The sequence below is a fragment of the Camelina sativa genome, chromosome 11 (genome assembly GCF_000633955.1).
Source record: "Camelina sativa cultivar DH55 chromosome 11, Cs, whole genome shotgun sequence".
NCBI lineage: Eukaryota > Viridiplantae > Streptophyta > Magnoliopsida > Brassicales > Brassicaceae > Camelina > Camelina sativa.
This window is the reverse complement of record NC_025695.1, coordinates 6,426,047-6,444,229: the sequence shown is the minus strand read 5'-3', so window position 1 is coordinate 6,444,229 and position 18,183 is coordinate 6,426,047. Positions and strand designations below refer to the sequence as shown.

Below are 18,183 nucleotides of genomic sequence, written 5' to 3'. Positions count from 1 at the left end.
TCTCAAACAATGGCTCCTTAAACAATGGTTAGTGGTCTCTGACCTGACAAGTCAATGCGCAGGTGCAATATGTTTCGATAGAGGACATTCCAGAGGAGATAAAGCAGAAAGAAAAAGCGATTGAGATGCAAAGAGAGGATCTTTTGTCGAAACCAGAGAACATAAGGGAGAAGATTGTTGAAGGTAGGATCTCAAAGAGGCTTGGAGAAATGGCATTGCTCCAACAGCCTTTCATTAAAGACGACAGTGTTCTGGTTAAGGATCTGGTGAAGCAAACGGTGGCTACCCTTGGAGAAAACATCAAAGTGAGAAGGTTTGTGAAATTTACTCTTGGAGAAGATAACTGATGTTACAGAAGGTTTGTGAAGTTTACTCTTGGAGAAGATAACTGATGAGACAAATTAAAGTTTTCAAATAAGGGGAGCTCTGTTTTGTGTCATGTGAGTTAAAAAAGCAAAAGTCTTCCTTTTTTTTGTTTTGTAGACAAAAATCTTCAGTATTCACTTTTGATTAGCTTTTAATCAAAACCTGTAATTTTTTGTTCATGAAAAGATCAGATTTTTTTGGCTTATAAACATGTTATTAAGTGACATTGGCCCTGTTCTTTTTCAATGAGCGACTGCGACAGAAAAATAAACAAGGAAAATCCTCATTGTTATGAAGAAGCATCGCTGCCGTTGTAAACAAGAGTCGCTGTGTTGTTGAAATGAGATGCCGCAACGATCGCTGGAAAATCCGGCGATTCTTCTCTCTCCCCCGCGACACTTTTTCTCTCTCTAATAAACACGTCCGCGTCATCGCCTTGCCACTGCCGTTGTCGTTTTGATTTTTGATTGATGTTATTGCTGTCGTTTTAACGTGTCGCAGTCGCTGATCCAGCAACACGAAAAAGAACCGGGCCATTATAGATCAAAAATTCTTTTTTAAAAAAGTTGGTTTATACTTGATATTTGAAATTTTAAACCTTATTTAAAAAAAAAAAAAAAAAAATCAAATTAGCACAGTCAACACAAAAATCAACAAATACTTTGCAGTTTGCCCTGAACTCTTTTAAATAATTAAATTTATTTTCATTTTGTATATAAATGCTAAAAAGTGAAGAAAAAAATATTTAACATAATATATTTAACTTTAAGTCTTTAATGTTAACAAAAACAACTTTAATTAGTTAAAATATAAAAAAAAATATCATAACAACAATATACTAAAGTTATAACAACAATATGGCTAATCGTTAATTTAGTTAAACTTTGATTTATCACAACTACAATAAAGTTCTCGTCTAGAGTAAAAAAGAGGTCGGTCGGCCCACTTTAATTTTGAAGCCCAATAAAAGTTAGGGATGGGAGAGAGTAAGCAATTCCGAGGTTGTCATTTGCTTTAAGGAAAAAAACAAAAACCTCTTTGTCTGTCTTCTTCTTCTTCTTCTTCTTCTTCTCGCAGCGTCTCTCTCTGTTAATTCCCTCTCCTGCACAAGAGCCAAGAGGTTCGTGAACATTCCAATCTCGAATTATCCTTTTGTGTTATTTAGCTTTCTCGAGATCCGATATAATGTTATTTACTAGTCAGTCAATTCTAGGTTTCTTGGTTTTGAGAAGTGATCTTTCGCAATTTTGAAACTTTTTATTCGAATCGTTTGAATTCTGTTTTTTTTTTTAATGGGTTTGAATCATAATTTTATGTTCATAAGAAACTTGTCTTTTTGTGTTCTGGATCACTCTGCATGGCTCTAGAAAGGTCGGTGTTTAGGGAGTTGCATAAACAAAATCTTGTTTTTACTTGAACTATAGATTAATAATAGACAGATCTTGTGAACAGTTTGATACTTGGTTGCTCAAGTCATTGTATGCTTGTTTTGTTGTTTACAGATGAATTTTGGGTTGCCTGGTATTTCTTGGTTTGGCAGCATCAGTTCGAAGAAGGATGTACCTATGATTGAAACCGTGACATCGACAACGTCTCTTGTGGAACAGCCAGAGCAAAGGAAAGCAACAATGTCTATCCTGGAACAGCCAGAGCAAGGGAAATCGACAATGTCTATCCTGGAACAGCCAAAGCAAGGGAAAGGATTGTTTGATATCAAAATATGGACCTGGTCCTTTAGTTCAGCACTTCCTTGGGCTGCAAATGCTGCTGATGGAAAGCAGAAACCTACAACTATAAATAGAGGGCTAAAAAGGCATGCCCTTTCTCNAAAAAAAAAAAAAAAAAAATCAAATTAGCACAGTCAACACAAAAATCAACAAATACTTTGCAGTTTGCCCTGAACTCTTTTAAATAATTAAATTTATTTTCATTTTGTATATAAATGCTAAAAAGTGAAGAAAAAAATATTTAACATAATATATTTAACTTTAAGTCTTTAATGTTAACAAAAACAACTTTAATTAGTTAAAATATAAAAAAAAATATCATAACAACAATATACTAAAGTTATAACAACAATATGGCTAATCGTTAATTTAGTTAAACTTTGATTTATCACAACTACAATAAAGTTCTCGTCTAGAGTAAAAAAGAGGTCGGTCGGCCCACTTTAATTTTGAAGCCCAATAAAAGTTAGGGATGGGAGAGAGTAAGCAATTCCGAGGTTGTCATTTGCTTTAAGGAAAAAAACAAAAACCTCTTTGTCTGTCTTCTTCTTCTTCTTCTTCTTCTTCTCGCAGCGTCTCTCTCTGTTAATTCCCTCTCCTGCACAAGAGCCAAGAGGTTCGTGAACATTCCAATCTCGAATTATCCTTTTGTGTTATTTAGCTTTCTCGAGATCCGATATAATGTTATTTACTAGTCAGTCAATTCTAGGTTTCTTGGTTTTGAGAAGTGATCTTTCGCAATTTTGAAACTTTTTATTCGAATCGTTTGAATTCTGTTTTTTTTTTTAATGGGTTTGAATCATAATTTTATGTTCATAAGAAACTTGTCTTTTTGTGTTCTGGATCACTCTGCATGGCTCTAGAAAGGTCGGTGTTTAGGGAGTTGCATAAACAAAATCTTGTTTTTACTTGAACTATAGATTAATAATAGACAGATCTTGTGAACAGTTTGATACTTGGTTGCTCAAGTCATTGTATGCTTGTTTTGTTGTTTACAGATGAATTTTGGGTTGCCTGGTATTTCTTGGTTTGGCAGCATCAGTTCGAAGAAGGATGTACCTATGATTGAAACCGTGACATCGACAACGTCTCTTGTGGAACAGCCAGAGCAAAGGAAAGCAACAATGTCTATCCTGGAACAGCCAGAGCAAGGGAAATCGACAATGTCTATCCTGGAACAGCCAAAGCAAGGGAAAGGATTGTTTGATATCAAAATATGGACCTGGTCCTTTAGTTCAGCACTTCCTTGGGCTGCAAATGCTGCTGATGGAAAGCAGAAACCTACAACTATAAATAGAGGGCTAAAAAGGCATGCCCTTTCTCGAAGGTCCTCGAGATCCAACGCTGTGAATACTGTTTATCGGTTTAGACCTTATGTTTCGAAGGTTCCCTGGCACACAGGAACAAGGGCGTTTCTCTCACAGCTTTTCCCGAGATACGGACATTATTGTGGACCCAACTGGTCTAGTGGGAAAGATGGGGGTTCCATGGTGTGGGATCAGAGACCTATTGACTGGTTAGATCATNCTGATCCAGCAACACGAAAAAGAACCGGGCCATTATAGATCAAAAATTCTTTTTTAAAAAAGTTGGTTTATACTTGATATTTGAAATTTTAAACCTTTTTTAAAAAAAAAAAAAAAAAAATCAAATTAGCACAGTCAACACAAAAATCAACAAATACTTTGCAGTTTGCCCTGAACTCTTTTAAATAATTAAATTTATTTTCATTTTGTATATAAATGCTAAAAAGTGAAGAAAAAAATATTTAACATAATATATTTAACTTTAAGTCTTTAATGTTAACAAAAACAACTTTAATTAGTTAAAATATAAAAAAAAATATCATAACAACAATATACTAAAGTTATAACAACAATATGGCTAATCGTTAATTTAGTTAAACTTTGATTTATCACAACTACAATAAAGTTCTCGTCTAGAGTAAAAAAGAGGTCGGTCGGCCCACTTTAATTTTGAAGCCCAATAAAAGTTAGGGATGGGAGAGAGTAAGCAATTCCGAGGTTGTCATTTGCTTTAAGGAAAAAAACAAAAACCTCTTTGTCTGTCTTCTTCTTCTTCTTCTTCTTCTTCTCGCAGCGTCTCTCTCTGTTAATTTCCCTCTCCTGCAGAAGAGCCAAGAGGTTCGTGAACATTCCAATCTCGAATTATCCTTTTGTGTTATTTAGCTTTCTCGAGATCCGATATAATGTTATTTACTAGTCAGTCAATTCTAGGTTTCTTGGTTTTGAGAAGTGATCTTTCGCAATTTTGAAACTTTTTATTCGAATCGTTTGAATTCTGTTTTTTTTTTTAATGGGTTTGAATCATAATTTTATGTTCATAAGAAACTTGTCTTTTTGTGTTCTGGATCACTCTGCATGGCTCTAGAAAGGTCGGTGTTTAGGGAGTTGCATAAACAAAATCTTGTTTTTACTTGAACTATAGATTAATAATAGACAGATCTTGTGAACAGTTTGATACTTGGTTGCTCAAGTCATTGTATGCTTGTTTTGTTGTTTACAGATGAATTTTGGGTTGCCTGGTATTTCTTGGTTTGGCAGCATCAGTTCGAAGAAGGATGTACCTATGATTGAAACCGTGACATCGACAACGTCTCTTGTGGAACAGCCAGAGCAAAGGAAAGCAACAATGTCTATCCTGGAACAGCCAGAGCAAGGGAAATCGACAATGTCTATCCTGGAACAGCCAAAGCAAGGGAAAGGATTGTTTGATATCAAAATATGGACCTGGTCCTTTAGTTCAGCACTTCCTTGGGCTGCAAATGCTGCTGATGGAAAGCAGAAACCTACAACTATAAATAGAGGGCTAAAAAGGCATGCCCTTTCTCGAAGGTCCTCGAGATCCAACGCTGTGAATACTGTTTATCGGTTTAGACCTTATGTTTCGAAGGTTCCCTGGCACACAGGAACAAGGGCGTTTCTCTCACAGCTTTTCCCGAGATACGGACATTATTGTGGACCCAACTGGTCTAGTGGGAAAGATGGGGGTTCCATGGTGTGGGATCAGAGACCTATTGACTGGTTAGATCATTGCTGTTATTGCCATGATATTGGTTATGATACTCATGACCAGGCAGAGTTGCTCAAAGCTGACATGGCGTTTCTTGAGTGTTTGGAATCAAACAAGCGCATAGTTACAAGGGGAGATGCTCAAGTTGCTCACTTTTACAAAACGATGTGCATAACAGGTAAACTGCAATGTCTTTATGTTTCTCTCTGTGACATGCCTTGGATCTAAGTCATAAGTTGTTTGGCTGTAGACTGTAGTCTCATTTGGTCAGTATGCTATTATATCCATGTGGTTCAGTACTTTATCTAAAGTCTCTAGATGTAGATAAGTGGTGTGAACACTAGAAAATGTATCTGCCGTTATTGGTGTTAGTTGTGATGTCTGATAATTGCTGTCTACATTTGAGGATATATTTTGAAACCATCCATGTGAAATTCTCTCAGGTCTAAAGAGCATACTGATACCTTATAGAAGCTACCTTGTCAAGATACAATATGGGCAAAATTTACTCGACTTTGGCTGGTTAATGAGCAACCTCAGCAAGAGAAACTGGAGTTTTCAGAAGATTGAGACATAATGAAGCAAATCAGAGTTACTCTGCAATCCCTGTAAGCCTTTCGGGTGTCTTCGCTTTCGTTTTGTACATAGAAGTCGTAAAGAGAAGGAATCTGAGAATTAGGTTCGGTAGTATAGATAAATATATATATGAAAATGTGAAACGCTAGTAAGTGGTGTGTCTTTTAAACCCGTTGTGTATGTTTGGTAATAATATGATCCGATCATTTTGTTTGAATGCAATAGCTCTATCCGAAGATCTATATAACTCCAGAAAACTCTGTGGACTAGTAAATATTTTCTTACCAAGGGTTGCTCTTTGCATCACTGAGATACACTATTTGGTTCTCCATTAGATAACAAAAAAATCAAGCCGGGTTGAAAACGTTACCCGGTTTACACACTGCCAACCTTTTTATACATATGAATTATGAAGTCTTCCTTGGCATACACACATATACAAACCCATATGATCCATTAGATTGATTAGAGACAGAAGAGGAAGATGCCTTATTAAGAGCTTAGTAGAGGCTGTTTCAAGAAAGATCACTCCTAGCACACACAACACAAAAAATACTTCAAAACAAAATGGCTATTATATTTCTTAGAAAACATTTTTTTTTTTCAAACATATTATCACATATAAGGGCATTTCCTAGTTCCGGCTTCTGCACTTCTCCATCACCCTTGGAGCTGCATAAAAAGAAAAAATAAAAGATTTTCTGTTAGAAACATGGTGTTCGTGACAGTTTCTTCATATCGTGCAGTAGTAAGTTCCTAGTGTTTAAGAGCTTGCAAAGGACCATAGAGAATCCAGCAAGAATTATGAAAGTTTAGAAGGCGGTCTTAGTTTAAAATGGACCACCTAATACATCTTAAAACCGACCACATGGGTGTAGAACAGATTGATCTGCGTAAAACTAGAGGGTTTAGAGAAGAAAGACTGACCTAGGCCGATAGCCTCGGAGCTCTTCATGATCTTCAGCTTCTTGCAGGAGCATATAAACATTCTGCACAGAGAAAAAGACAGGAAGAGAGCTTCACTGAACTATATTCTTCTCTTAAGCTTGAAGCATGCTAAGATCATTAGATATGATATAATACTTGATGGTAGTATACAACAATTAAGCGGTTGAGATTTGATTACTTAAAATTAGAAATCAAAGACTTACTCCCAAGGGACATCACCGACCAGCATCCAGTCACTGTCTTCATCTTCATAGGTAACAACATACTCAGAACAACGCAAGAGATCAGTCAAGCGACTCTCGTTTAACCCGTCTCTGCCACACCCTCCATGAGACCCAAACTGACCTGGAAAATTTAAAGAAACACCCAAAAGAAAACAGTTACACACTAACTCAAGTCATAGTATCTATCTCAATGAAGGAGAGGACTAGATCACGTTACCGATGGTGAAGCAGCTAAACATCTTCTCAAGAGCAGAAGAGAGCTCAAGGTAGCTCTTGTAAGTCTTGAGATCGATTTTTCTCAAGTAAGGAGCACCTTCCATACTCACTTTGACATACAAGCAAGGTTGTTGTTCTGGTCCAGACTTAGCCTCTGCATCTTCTGTCTCTGAGTTATTTCCTGGTTTCTGAGATTGAGAAGAAGCCATTGAGTTCTTCCTGAATGATCTAATTGGTGGCCAACCCACCACTTGTGCTCTGCTCAATCAAAAAAACAAACACCATCAAGAACCTCTCTTCATAAAAGCTTTCTATGTTTTTACATATCTGAGAAAGATCTAAAACCGAGCAAATGGAAAAAAGAAGAAGCTTACTTTGAAGCTGGAGCTGTTGCAGAGCTCTTCTTCTCCTTAACCGGAACAGCCGGTTTAGAGAAAGTAGTGGACTTACCATCTTTCACAACGGAGCTACCAGGACCAGAACCGGAGCCAGCATCACCAGTAGCAGTAGTGGATCCAGGAGAGAAGACCCATTTGTTAGACTCATTAATGGCGTCAGAGAACACCCTTTTGGCACCTGACACAGGACAGCTAGTTTTGTTGAGAGACAAGAATCTTGTGTCGACTCTCTCCGGTGACTCAGAACCGGGTAAACCGAGTCTCAGCTCGGTTGCCCTGAAATTCAGACCGTCGTTGTTATTGTCTCTGGTTTTGGTTTTGTCAGACATTGTTGTTGTTGTTGTTTCCATGGTAGGAAACTCTGACAAACCTATGTAATCATGCTCTGCTGCTACTACAGATTCAGACATAAGTATTTTTTTTCTTTTTCTTTCAAATAAGTATGTTGAGAAGAAACTTTTGAAGTATTTAGTGATTACAACAAACACTTTCTTGAGAGAAATGGGAAACAACAAATTCTCAAGTTGAGATCAATTGTAAGGTTTATTTGTGGGAGAAATAATTAAAAACAAAAAAGGTGATGAGATTGAGAGCTTTATTTTCTTACTTTATCGTCTTTTTTTGTTTTTAAAATTTGGCAGTAATCGTATTTTCCAAAAAGTAGACAAAAGTATACATAACTTATATATTTTTTAATATAATTTGTATAATTAGAAGTATATTGTTTCCTCTTTGGGGAAGGGTTTAAACTTTAAACACTAATCGTTTGCTGTTAAGATTTAAAAGTGTTTGTTTCCACCAAATAAATACTAGATTATAAAATGTTTGGTTAAAGAACATGTTTTTTTTTTTTTTTTTTTGTGTTTTTCGTAAATTGTTTTATACATACATGTATGAATGATGATGATGAATCGTGTGTATAGACAGACATCTATTCCCCGACAGGTCACAGAAAGCGTCCGTAAATCTTTCCTATTTTGCCCTTCTCTCTATCTCTCTTTCTTATTACAGTTTTTTTTGTATCTTTAGATTTTACTTTTGTAAAAAAGAGCAAAAAAACGACAACAATTTGATATCTCATGAATGTGCATGTTTTAGTAGCATCTAAAAAACACTTTTATATTCAGTTCCTTCATGATATTCAAATGACTTATATTGATCAGTTTAGGAATTACAGTTATAAATGTTTTAGATTCGTTTCACGAGCTGACTCATGATGATTTGTTCGATCGTGAAACAATCTTACTCATTACTCATGATGATTGATTTGTTCTTAGTTGACAGATACTAGTAGGTAATTTTTTTTTACTTTTAACAGTATTTCACCCAACAAAAGAAAAGTTAAAAGACAATACTTATAATTTGACAAAAGAGAAAACAATACTTTTCTAATAACGCCGAACCATTGAATCATGTTCATGATTGCATAACATAATCTATAAGAAAATCAAACGATAAAACTTGCCAAGATAATGTTTAAACGCTAATATAATTATAGCTTGCGAATAGAGAAATTATTAAGTGGCCAATAATTGCGATGGAGGGGTGGATTAGACTTGGGGATGAGAATTGAGAACAGAGAAGAGAATCTCGAAAAAAAAGGTTTTGGACCCATGGGTTCTCATTGTTGAGCCCACCAGAAGCATGAAAAGGGGAAAGAAACAGTAGGGAGGGGTAGGTCTTTGCCACTTAGCCGCAGTAGCAATATTGAGCAGTGTTCCCAAAAAAAAATGTGGTCTCCACACTCCACTTTTCATATTTTATCAGACTATCACTACAAGAAAATATTAGATTTCATATGGAAGATTACAACATAAAATAGAAAATATTAGATTTCCTATGGAAGATTACAACATAAAATAGAAAAAAAGATGTGTTTCTCACTAATTTCTTACGAAAACTATAGGAGGTAATCGCCCGAAGGAAATTATTAACAGAGAAAATTATGAAGGAAATTACCTTCGACTTACCTTCGAAATCTCTTCGAAAGAAAATTGGAAGGAAAAGTAAAAGGAGATTCTAACCATTTTCCTTCTTTCTTTTGCGAAGGAAAATATTTCCTTCTAGTTTCTTTCTAAACATTTCCTTTGATTTTCCTTCGAATCTTTTATTCTATTTTCCTTCCAAATTTTCATTCTCTTTACCTACAAAATAATTCATTCTATTTTCCTTCAAAAAATTAAAACTTAATATCCTTCGCCTGTAAATGTTGGTAGGAAACAAGTCTGATTCATTTTTTAAAGTTTCATAATCATTTGTACTTGATTTTCGATTAGTTTTGCTGTTTTAAAACTAATTGTTGATGATACTACCCTAAAAGAAATTACCTTTATATACATGCAGTGGTAAAATCTAAAAGTTTTACAATACATAAGTCAAATATCATACAACATCATTTAGGAAACAGTTATGGTTGAGTTTCATCATCGTCCTCCACCGTTGTGGTCACTGGGTGGTTAGGTGGCTGTAGGTCAGGAAACTTACTTAGGAGAAGCTTGTTGCATTCTATGAGGTACTTGATCTGAGCGTCTTTTTCAAGTTCACGTGCTTTCAAAGTTTTTATCTCTTCTTGTAACTTGGGAATCTGCCGTGGTGAAGCTTCAGACGAGTCCTCATCAAAAAGGTTACCAAAGCCATAACGTTTTCCTCGTACCTTGGGAACAACCTGTTAACAACGAAGGCATACTCATTAGATGGAGAATGTTGGAAGCATATCATAATTGATAAGGCTTTTGTGTACTTACTTTACGCATGATAGAGTTTATCTCGTCATGAGTAAGAGGGATTGACTGAACCGAGTCATCATCTTCAGCTTGAGAATGTCGTTGAGATTGGACGATCTCCATCTCACTTGTAGCCATCTCAAGAATCTGTTTTGTCTTCATATCGCTAATTGTACGCGTCTTCTTGTCTAAGTGCGTTTGTTCCATGAAATAAATCATATTAGGCGGCGATCCCAGTTCAATTGTCTAACATCATGCAAACAAAACAAAACCAGAAGAAGTAGTCAATATTTAACTAGAGGTGAGTAAGCAATTGTAAAACGAGAAGTCAATAATTGAAAAAATCACAAGTGTGAAACAATTCTAAAACGAGAAATGAATATCTGACCAGAAGTGAAGAACTGAAATAAAAAAGTAGTGATGGTAGTAATTCAAAGAATGGAAAAACAATAACATAATCACTTACCATTTTATCCCAACGTCTTTCATATGTTATTGCACCGTTGTTGTGTTTAGCAACACCTAAACCACCCCTTATACTTCCACGGCACTTTGAGTTTTTGGTTGCCATCTTGATTGTCTTTTCGTCTGTCCACATCTTGATGTAACCATCAAAGAGATTTTTCTTTGCCTTCATCCAATCTGGTAAGTTCTCAGGACCTTCCTGCTTCCACTTTTTCTTCCAGTCACGGATGTTTGCTTTAAAAGATGCTTTAGCTTGCTTAATGTAATGTGTGCGGACATACTCTGTTATGCTTGAGTCCGAGTTAAACTCTTGCTGAAAATGAGCAGAAGAGTAATTAGAAAGCAGTTAGCAAATATATTTACCGCATAACATTTGTCAAATGAAGAGTACACTAACCGCAAAAGCTCGGAACCATCGGTTCTTGATATCTTAAGGGAGAGACCGATAAGTTGGATATGGTTTTGGGAGATCAGATTTCAGCATTTTCAGAAGTTGCTTTGTTATCTTCCCGGTTCTGTCACGTCTAAACCTGCAAATTAGTTGAGCATCAGATGAGAAGAAAATGGTCTCATAGGCTTGCAAATCCAAATAATGTACAAAAATTAAAATGTGTACCATATATCTGTTCCTTCACGGTTCGGACATAAAACTGGGAGGTGTGTGCGTCCTGGAGCATTCAACAAATCATTCACGTCGGCCAATATAGGGACAACTGATTCCTCACTCTCCGCTGATGGTGAATTGGATCCGAGAACATCACTTGCCGGAAAGTAGTGTGGCTGCTGAAACCTTGGGAGATCATGAGAAGAGTAGCTATGTGGACTCCGTTCATGATTTCGTTGCTGTTCTGACATGTAACGTTCGTATTCCTCCCTAGTGTGTGGCTGAAAATTAATAACTTAAGTTAGGTGGACTGCTATCTTAATAAAAAAAATAAAGCGGTAAGAGGTTTTCTCTACGGCAAACATGAAACACATCAACAAATAATTTGATATGTTAAAAATGTGTGCTTTAAAAACACTAACTTAATAATGTCAGAGCAATTCTATTGGCCACAAAATTTAGAAAATAACCTAACATTTAGAAGAGATGTTGAAGGTATGGTGTCAAACTCATGAAGTTTACTACAATACCATACCGTGAACTGGGGAGTCAACGTCGGAGAAAATGGAGAAAATGATAAGTCCCCATTGGGATTCCTATTACCCGGTGCTTTCCGGGTCGACATTTGCTGGGATAGAAGAAGGAAATAGACTCTTAAAAGGCGAGTTCGGAACAGTGAGTGAAAAAAAAACAGATCGATCTATGGTTTTGTTTCGATGAGAACTGAAACGGCGATTACGGAACGGTGAATGAGCTTCAGAAACGGGGAAACAATATATCTAGGGTTACGTTATATTTTTTGTTTTATTTGGTCGTTGGGTTAATAAGTTTCTAACAACTAAATTAGCCCACTAACCAATTAAATTATGAGAAGCCCAATTCCATTACACGATTATGAAATGAATAATTACCATATGTTACACGATTATATTATGGTTTACGTTATACTTTATGTTTTATTTGTTTATGCCAATTGATAATTACCAAGATCTTAACACATCAATTATACATTATAACATACTTTATTTTAACTTTCCTAATATATTTAAAATAATATAAACCAAACCAAACATCAATTAGGTTTGAACTCTCCAACACTAATTAAATATTAATTAGTTGTACACATTTAAAAAGATTGAAGAAGATGAGGTACCGTTTATTCAGAATCGGAAGAATATTCGGATAATGCGGAATCAGGCTCTTCTTCAAACTCTCCAAGCTCTTCTTCAGAAACGTCCAAAACATTATCGATCGTGATCTCTTTTTCTAATTCTCCTGGGATAGTTTCGTCATGAGTAAGCTCAACAGAACCTATGTCCCCAATATACGTTTGTTGCAAAGGGCCATTTTCTATGACGCTAACCTATGTCCCCAACATACGTTTGTTGCAAAGGGCCATTTTCTATGACGCTGTGCACTCTACCTCTCGGGCTTATTTGTGTAACAATAATCCACAAATCTTTTTTTTTGTTAATGTGAGGATAGGGAATGTAACACACTTGCTCCCCCTGTGATGTTAGGAAAAAAGGATCATATTTATCTAGCCTCCTGGATGTTCTTACTGCAGTTACACCAAATTTGTCAAAACGTACTCCCCTCCCGATAGATGGATCATACCAATCACACATGAAAATTATGCATTTCAAATTAATTACTCTTGGAAATTCGACCTCCAATATCTCATTTAGAACACCGTAATATATTGTATTACCGGCTTGCGTACTGATCCCGGAGTTGATTGTTGTCATGTTCTCTCTCTCGCGATAGACTTTGAATGCATATCCACGTGTGTAGTAAGTAGGTGAACTATGTGCAAGTGACAATGGACCGTCAACCAACTCTTCTAACCAAGTGTGTAATCTTTCACCTCTACTGTTGCATTTTATCACCTATATAAGAGTGAATATACATTTAGTAACATGTTATTACACTATGAGTCACACAAGTATGAAAATGCTCACATATAATTTCATCCATTGTTGAAACTCATTTTGTTTCATGGTGGCAATAGTCTCCTCATCAATATGTGGATATGATGTTCGCAACTGCTCGATATAAATCCTGTACTGACAAAAACATTAAAAGTTAACATATATAAATAATAAAAATGTGATAAAATTTAATTTATAAATTTCAACAAAAGATTATAAATCCAAACTCTAGTTTCTTGTCAACAAAAGATTTAATTTCATGCTGCACTTGATGTAAAAACTACTTTTTAAAAAAATAAATTTTACATTTTATTCAAAAAAAAAATGTGATAAAATTAAAATTAAAATTAAAACACTTTTAAATATACCTCTCATATGGCCATAGTTCCTCACAATTCAATAGAATGTAAGTATGCAAGTGTTTAACTTCTTCTTCGGTTAGCCACCGCTTAGTTGGTTTTCCACTTAACCGCCCAATTTGTGAGAAAATATCAGGAACTTGGGTTATGTATTGTGGTTTTTCTCCACCATCATCGTAACGGCTTGGTTTTCTGCTCTTCGTTTGAACACTTGGGGGAAAATAGTGACCAGCAAAATTTGATCTTTCTTCATTAATGCTTTGAGCGATAATCGAACCTTCCACTCTGCTTAAAATTTTTACCTTCTTTTTCAAGTGAAACATGAATCTTTCAAAAGGGTACATCCATTTATACTGTACAGGACCCCTAAGTTCTGCCTCTCTGGGAAGATGAATTGGAAGATGCTTCATTACATCAAAGAAGGAGGGTGGGAATATTTTCTCAAAATTGCATATAAGAACGGGTATGTTGTCAGATAATTGTCTAATACCAGCTAACGTAAGTGTTCTTGTACATAGGTCCCGAAAAAAGCACTTATTCCTGTAGTATGGAAAAAAACAAAACAGTATAAAATATATTTATAGAATATAGTTATTTGAATGAATAATATTTAATATTTTATTAAAATGTACCTGCAATAGCTTCATGTTCGTTTTTGGGAAGGAGTTCGACAAATGCAAATGGTAGTAACCGTTGCATAAACACATGACAATCATGACTCTTCATCCCTGATAATCGACCTTCTTGGTTGTCAACACAGTTTCGTAAGTTGGAAGCATATCCATCAGGGAATTTAACTTTACGCACAATCCACCTAAAAAATGCATCCTTAGCATCTCCATCTAATCTGAATTTTGGAATAGGACCTCTTCCGCTTGGTAAGACATGTAAATGAGGGCGATTACATATTAAAGGCAAGTCTAATCTCGACTTCACATTGTCTTTTGTTTTCCCTGGGACATTTAAAACGGTATTCATCAAGTTGTCGAAGACATTCTTTTCAATGTGCATGACATCAAGATTGTGTTTTAACAAGAGATCTTTCCAATAAGGCAACACCCAGGAAATACTATGTTTATGCCAATTGTGGTACTCTCCATAACCATCAATTGGATTATGCACACTTCCACCGCTATATGTTGTCATCTCTGCACCAAAATCCCTAAGTTGCGTCAAAATACTTTCACTATCTAGCTCAGGCGGTGGAGCATCTGAAACTGTGCAATTTTTTTTAAACAATTTTTTGTTGCGACTGTAAGGATGTGAGCGTGGGAGAAATCGTCTGTGACAGTCAAACCAACTTGTCTTTCGTCCATGTTTTAACTGAAATGCATCTGTACTATCTTGACAATATGGGCATGATAATCGTCCATGCGTTGTCCATCCTGATAACATTCCGTATGCTGGAAAATCGCTTATAGTCCACATTAGCACCGCACGAAGAGTAAAGTTTTGCTGCCAGAAGACATCATAGGCTTGAACTCCGTGATCCCATATGACCTTTAACTCATGAATCAACGGTTGTAAGAACACATCAAGGCATCTCTTTGGGTGTTCTGGACCAGGAACAAGCACATAGAGAAATAGAAACTCTCGCTTCATGCACAATGACGGAGGCAGATTATAAGGTGTGAGAATAACTGGCCACAAAGAATATTGTCGTTCATGCTTTCCAAAAGGGTTGAAACCATCTGTACATAGTCCAAGGTAGACGTTCCTACTTTCTGCTGCGAAAGAAGGATACAATCTCTGAAAATGTTTCCATGCCTCTGCGTCTGAGGGATGCACGATCTCGCCTTCGCTTGAATGCTCTTGGTGCCATCTCATTGCTGCAGCTGTGCGCTCTGCTTGATATAACCTCTTCAACCAATCTGCTAATGGTAAATACCACATATGCTTAAAAGGTATTCGAGACCTTCCACTAGTATTCTGAAACCGGGGCTTTCCACAAAATCGATAGGCTAAGTAGTCAGCGTCAGATTGCCAGTAAATCATATAGTTGTCAATACAAACATCGATCATCTGATATGGCAAACCAAGCCCAGAAACAAGCTTCTCAATTTCATTATAAGAAGCCGGTGAAATGTTGTCTTCTGGCAAAACTTCTTTCACAAAATCTGCCCAAGCATCTACACAATCTTCTGACAAATTGTAAATCCGTCTTTATATTCATCATTCTAGTTGCAGCGAATAAAGGAGAATTTCCTTCCTTACAACTTTCATATAACTTATTCTTTGAAGCATCTAGCATATCATAAAATCTTTTTGCTTCTAAATTTGGTTCTTCTTTTCTATTTTCAGGTTCTGGATATGCCTGCATATTTTCCCTATATGCATCATGAACCATTTGAACCGTTCCTACATCCTCTGAACCCAATCTAGATTCTTCAACCCTCTCCAACACATTTTCACTAGTACTACCCACATGGTATGCATCATTTTCCCCATGATAAAACCATACTTTATAACTCGACATTATTCCATCTCTATATATATGTCCCCAAACTAACTCCTTATCAATGAAATTATTATTGTTACAAGATGGACAAAGGCAAAACATCTTACCACTTCTTAAGCAGATTTCTTGTTTCAAAGCGACATTCATAAATTCGGTGAGCCCTGCTGCATACTCCCTCGTAAGCATCCCATTCTTGAAACCCTCCCGCAAATCTTTCCATGTCCAACCATGAGCGAAAAATATTCATATTTTTCTTATAAAATATTCATATTTTTCTTATAAAATATTTTTTTTACAACAAACAAAGTTTCTTTGAAGCGTAATATATATTTTTTTATGGGATTGTTTGTTGTTGTTGTGATTTAGAAACGAAAGAATGTATGTGTTATATAGGGAACTAAAAATCTGATTCCTACTCATTTCCTACCAAAATGTTTACTATTCCACCCACCACTCTCCCACTGTACAACCAACTTGTTATCCAACTTGTTTTTACATGCCGACATCGAAAATTCCTAACAAAATAAAACCAAACTATTTATTTCTTTTATTTCTATCAAAATTAAACCAAACAAAATAAAACAGAACTACTTTCGAAATAAATTAGAAGGAAAATTATTTTTGAAAGAAATTGGAAGGAAAATATCCTTCTAACATCAGCTTTTCAACGAGATTTCCTTCGACACATATTTCCAAGGAAATTCGAAGGGTAACTCCTTCTAAATTCCTTCCAAATATTTTCCTACGATATTCCAACTATTTTCCTTCTAGATTTCCTTCCACAAAAATATTCGAAGGATTCTGGAAGGAAATTTCCTTCTCTTTTATCGTGTCTTTTTTTTGTAGGATTTTGTCTTTTCAATTTCCTTCTATTCTCCTTTTTGGTCACAATCGTGGAGGTTTTTCGAAGGAAAATATTCCTACCAAAACTTTTGTGTATAATCTCGTAGGAAAACATGATGTTTTCTTGTAGTGTATATGTTTCTTCCAATATGCTTTAATTACAATTTCACGACCTATTTTATAGCTTTTTCAGAGTTGGATCAAACTCTTCAATGATCATATCAGGTTTAACTTTGCTAATATATATGTATGCTTCCCTATCTCCAATATATCTTTTGAAAGTGGATGACTACACATTAATGTTTGTCTTCTCTTTTCTAACCCAAGATTTCAACCCTGTATTCAAACCAAAAAAAAAGATCAGATGTTTAATTTGAGGCTATAATTAATATGGGACGAAATATATGAAATATTTTCATTTCTACCAATGAATACTATCTGAGTAAGTCATTTGTAACAACGACATGTATATAACAAGAAGACTGGACATACAAAAAAAGACGTGTAAGTTGCAGTATTACGCCATGCATAGTAATTTGGTAAAACCTCTAAGGTGGGATTCATCTTTGGATCTTATCTAAAGCTTTTTGGATTTGTGTTTTAGTGTAAGTTCGAGTGTCTTAATCGTAAGGTGCCTTTCTTTAACTTTTCCTTTGTCTCTCTCTTTTTTTGGGCAAGGTTTTTGTCGTTTTCTTGACATCTCATCGTATATTGCACCTTAACTCACCATCTAATCGTGCCATTAGTTACCCTCAAAGCTACAAAGATAACTTAATGATAAGCGTACTTCGTGCCATTAGTGCCTTGCCTTGTACAGAGTTTTTAGACTTCTTCAGGAGGTATTTCGTTATTTTTTTTTCTTTCCACTTTTTTGGATTCAAGACTTCAAGTGCGGATTGTTTAATTCGTACCACTATAATTAGGAAGTTGTTGATTTCTTTGTAAACTCTGTACCTTGAATGGGTTAGCCAATCCAGTTATTTAATTAAATGTGTGTGAGTAACAACTCCGTATAAAAAGTTTTTTTTTGTTCATCTATTAAATTCGTATTATAATATATTATGAGATCACTAAAAAAGATGTCCAATTTTAGTGGCTTCACTTGTTATATAGTTTCACTACATTCATATTATAATTTTTTTAAAATTACACATAAAAACGTTGTTCAGCTTTAGCTTTTAAATTGTCCTATATATATTTTTCTACTTTATTTATCAGACATGAAAATAATGACTACTTGAAAACTATGTATTTAGTTGAGGGTCGAATGGAATTACACTAAACCTAAAAATGTTAAATCAGTGGACGACCG

General features: G+C 35.5%; 5 protein-coding genes across 10 annotated transcripts in view; 3 read left to right on the top strand and 2 right to left on the bottom strand.

Moving 5' to 3' along the window:
• Window positions 1-592, top strand: part of LOC104721969 — a 5,999-nt gene extending 5,407 nt beyond the window's left edge. The window contains exon 8 of the mRNA XM_010440052.2: window positions 63-592. Within this exon, the coding sequence (XP_010438354.1) occupies window positions 63-347 (285 nt within the window). The 3' untranslated portion in view covers window positions 348-592. The remainder of the gene's footprint in view (window positions 1-62) is intronic.
• On the top strand, window positions 2,566-3,658 carry LOC104727689. The gene is made up of 2 exons (XM_019231771.1): window positions 2,566-2,709; window positions 3,092-3,658. Exon 2 carries the CDS (start codon window positions 3,092-3,094, stop codon window positions 3,656-3,658), a length of 567 nt encoding a protein of 188 aa, XP_019087316.1. The 5' UTR covers window positions 2,566-2,709.
• On the top strand, window positions 4,128-5,924 carry LOC104721968. 2 transcript variants are annotated; one of them, XM_010440050.2, is made up of 3 exons: window positions 4,128-4,237; window positions 4,620-5,304; window positions 5,570-5,924. In XM_010440050.2, exons 2-3 carry the CDS (start codon window positions 4,620-4,622, stop codon window positions 5,701-5,703), a joined length of 819 nt encoding a protein of 272 aa, XP_010438352.1. In that variant the 5' UTR covers window positions 4,128-4,237; the 3' UTR covers window positions 5,704-5,924. The 2 variants fall into 2 exon arrangements, with proteins under 2 accessions (XP_010438352.1, XP_010438353.1); XM_010440051.2 differs by lacking the exon at window positions 4,128-4,237 and adding an exon at window positions 4,268-4,488.
• Window positions 6,052-8,055, bottom strand: LOC104721966 (auxin-responsive protein IAA27-like). Its single transcript, XM_010440049.2, has 5 exons — window positions 7,465-8,055; window positions 7,092-7,348; window positions 6,854-6,995; window positions 6,630-6,691; window positions 6,052-6,374 (listed from the first exon to the last, which is right to left on the bottom strand). Exons 1-5 carry the CDS (start codon window positions 7,896-7,898, stop codon window positions 6,337-6,339), a joined length of 933 nt encoding a protein of 310 aa, XP_010438351.1. The 5' UTR covers window positions 7,899-8,055; the 3' UTR covers window positions 6,052-6,336.
• Window positions 9,803-16,336, bottom strand: LOC104721965. 5 transcript variants are annotated; one of them, XM_019232233.1, is made up of 12 exons: window positions 16,136-16,336; window positions 14,203-15,699; window positions 13,580-14,110; window positions 13,242-13,341; window positions 12,644-13,169; window positions 12,434-12,591; window positions 11,816-11,908; window positions 11,293-11,561; window positions 11,074-11,206; window positions 10,678-10,989; window positions 10,233-10,457; window positions 9,803-10,153 (listed from the first exon to the last, which is right to left on the bottom strand). In XM_019232233.1, exons 1-3 carry the CDS (start codon window positions 16,212-16,214, stop codon window positions 14,064-14,066), a joined length of 1,623 nt encoding a protein of 540 aa, XP_019087778.1. In that variant the 5' UTR covers window positions 16,215-16,336; the 3' UTR covers window positions 9,803-10,153; window positions 10,233-10,457; window positions 10,678-10,989; window positions 11,074-11,206; window positions 11,293-11,561; window positions 11,816-11,908; window positions 12,434-12,591; window positions 12,644-13,169; window positions 13,242-13,341; window positions 13,580-14,063. The 5 variants fall into 5 exon arrangements, with proteins under 5 accessions (XP_019087778.1, XP_010438349.1, XP_019087779.1 ...); XM_010440047.2 differs by having other exon boundaries at window positions 12,434-13,169; XM_019232234.1 differs by lacking the exon at window positions 11,816-11,908 and having other exon boundaries at window positions 14,203-16,336.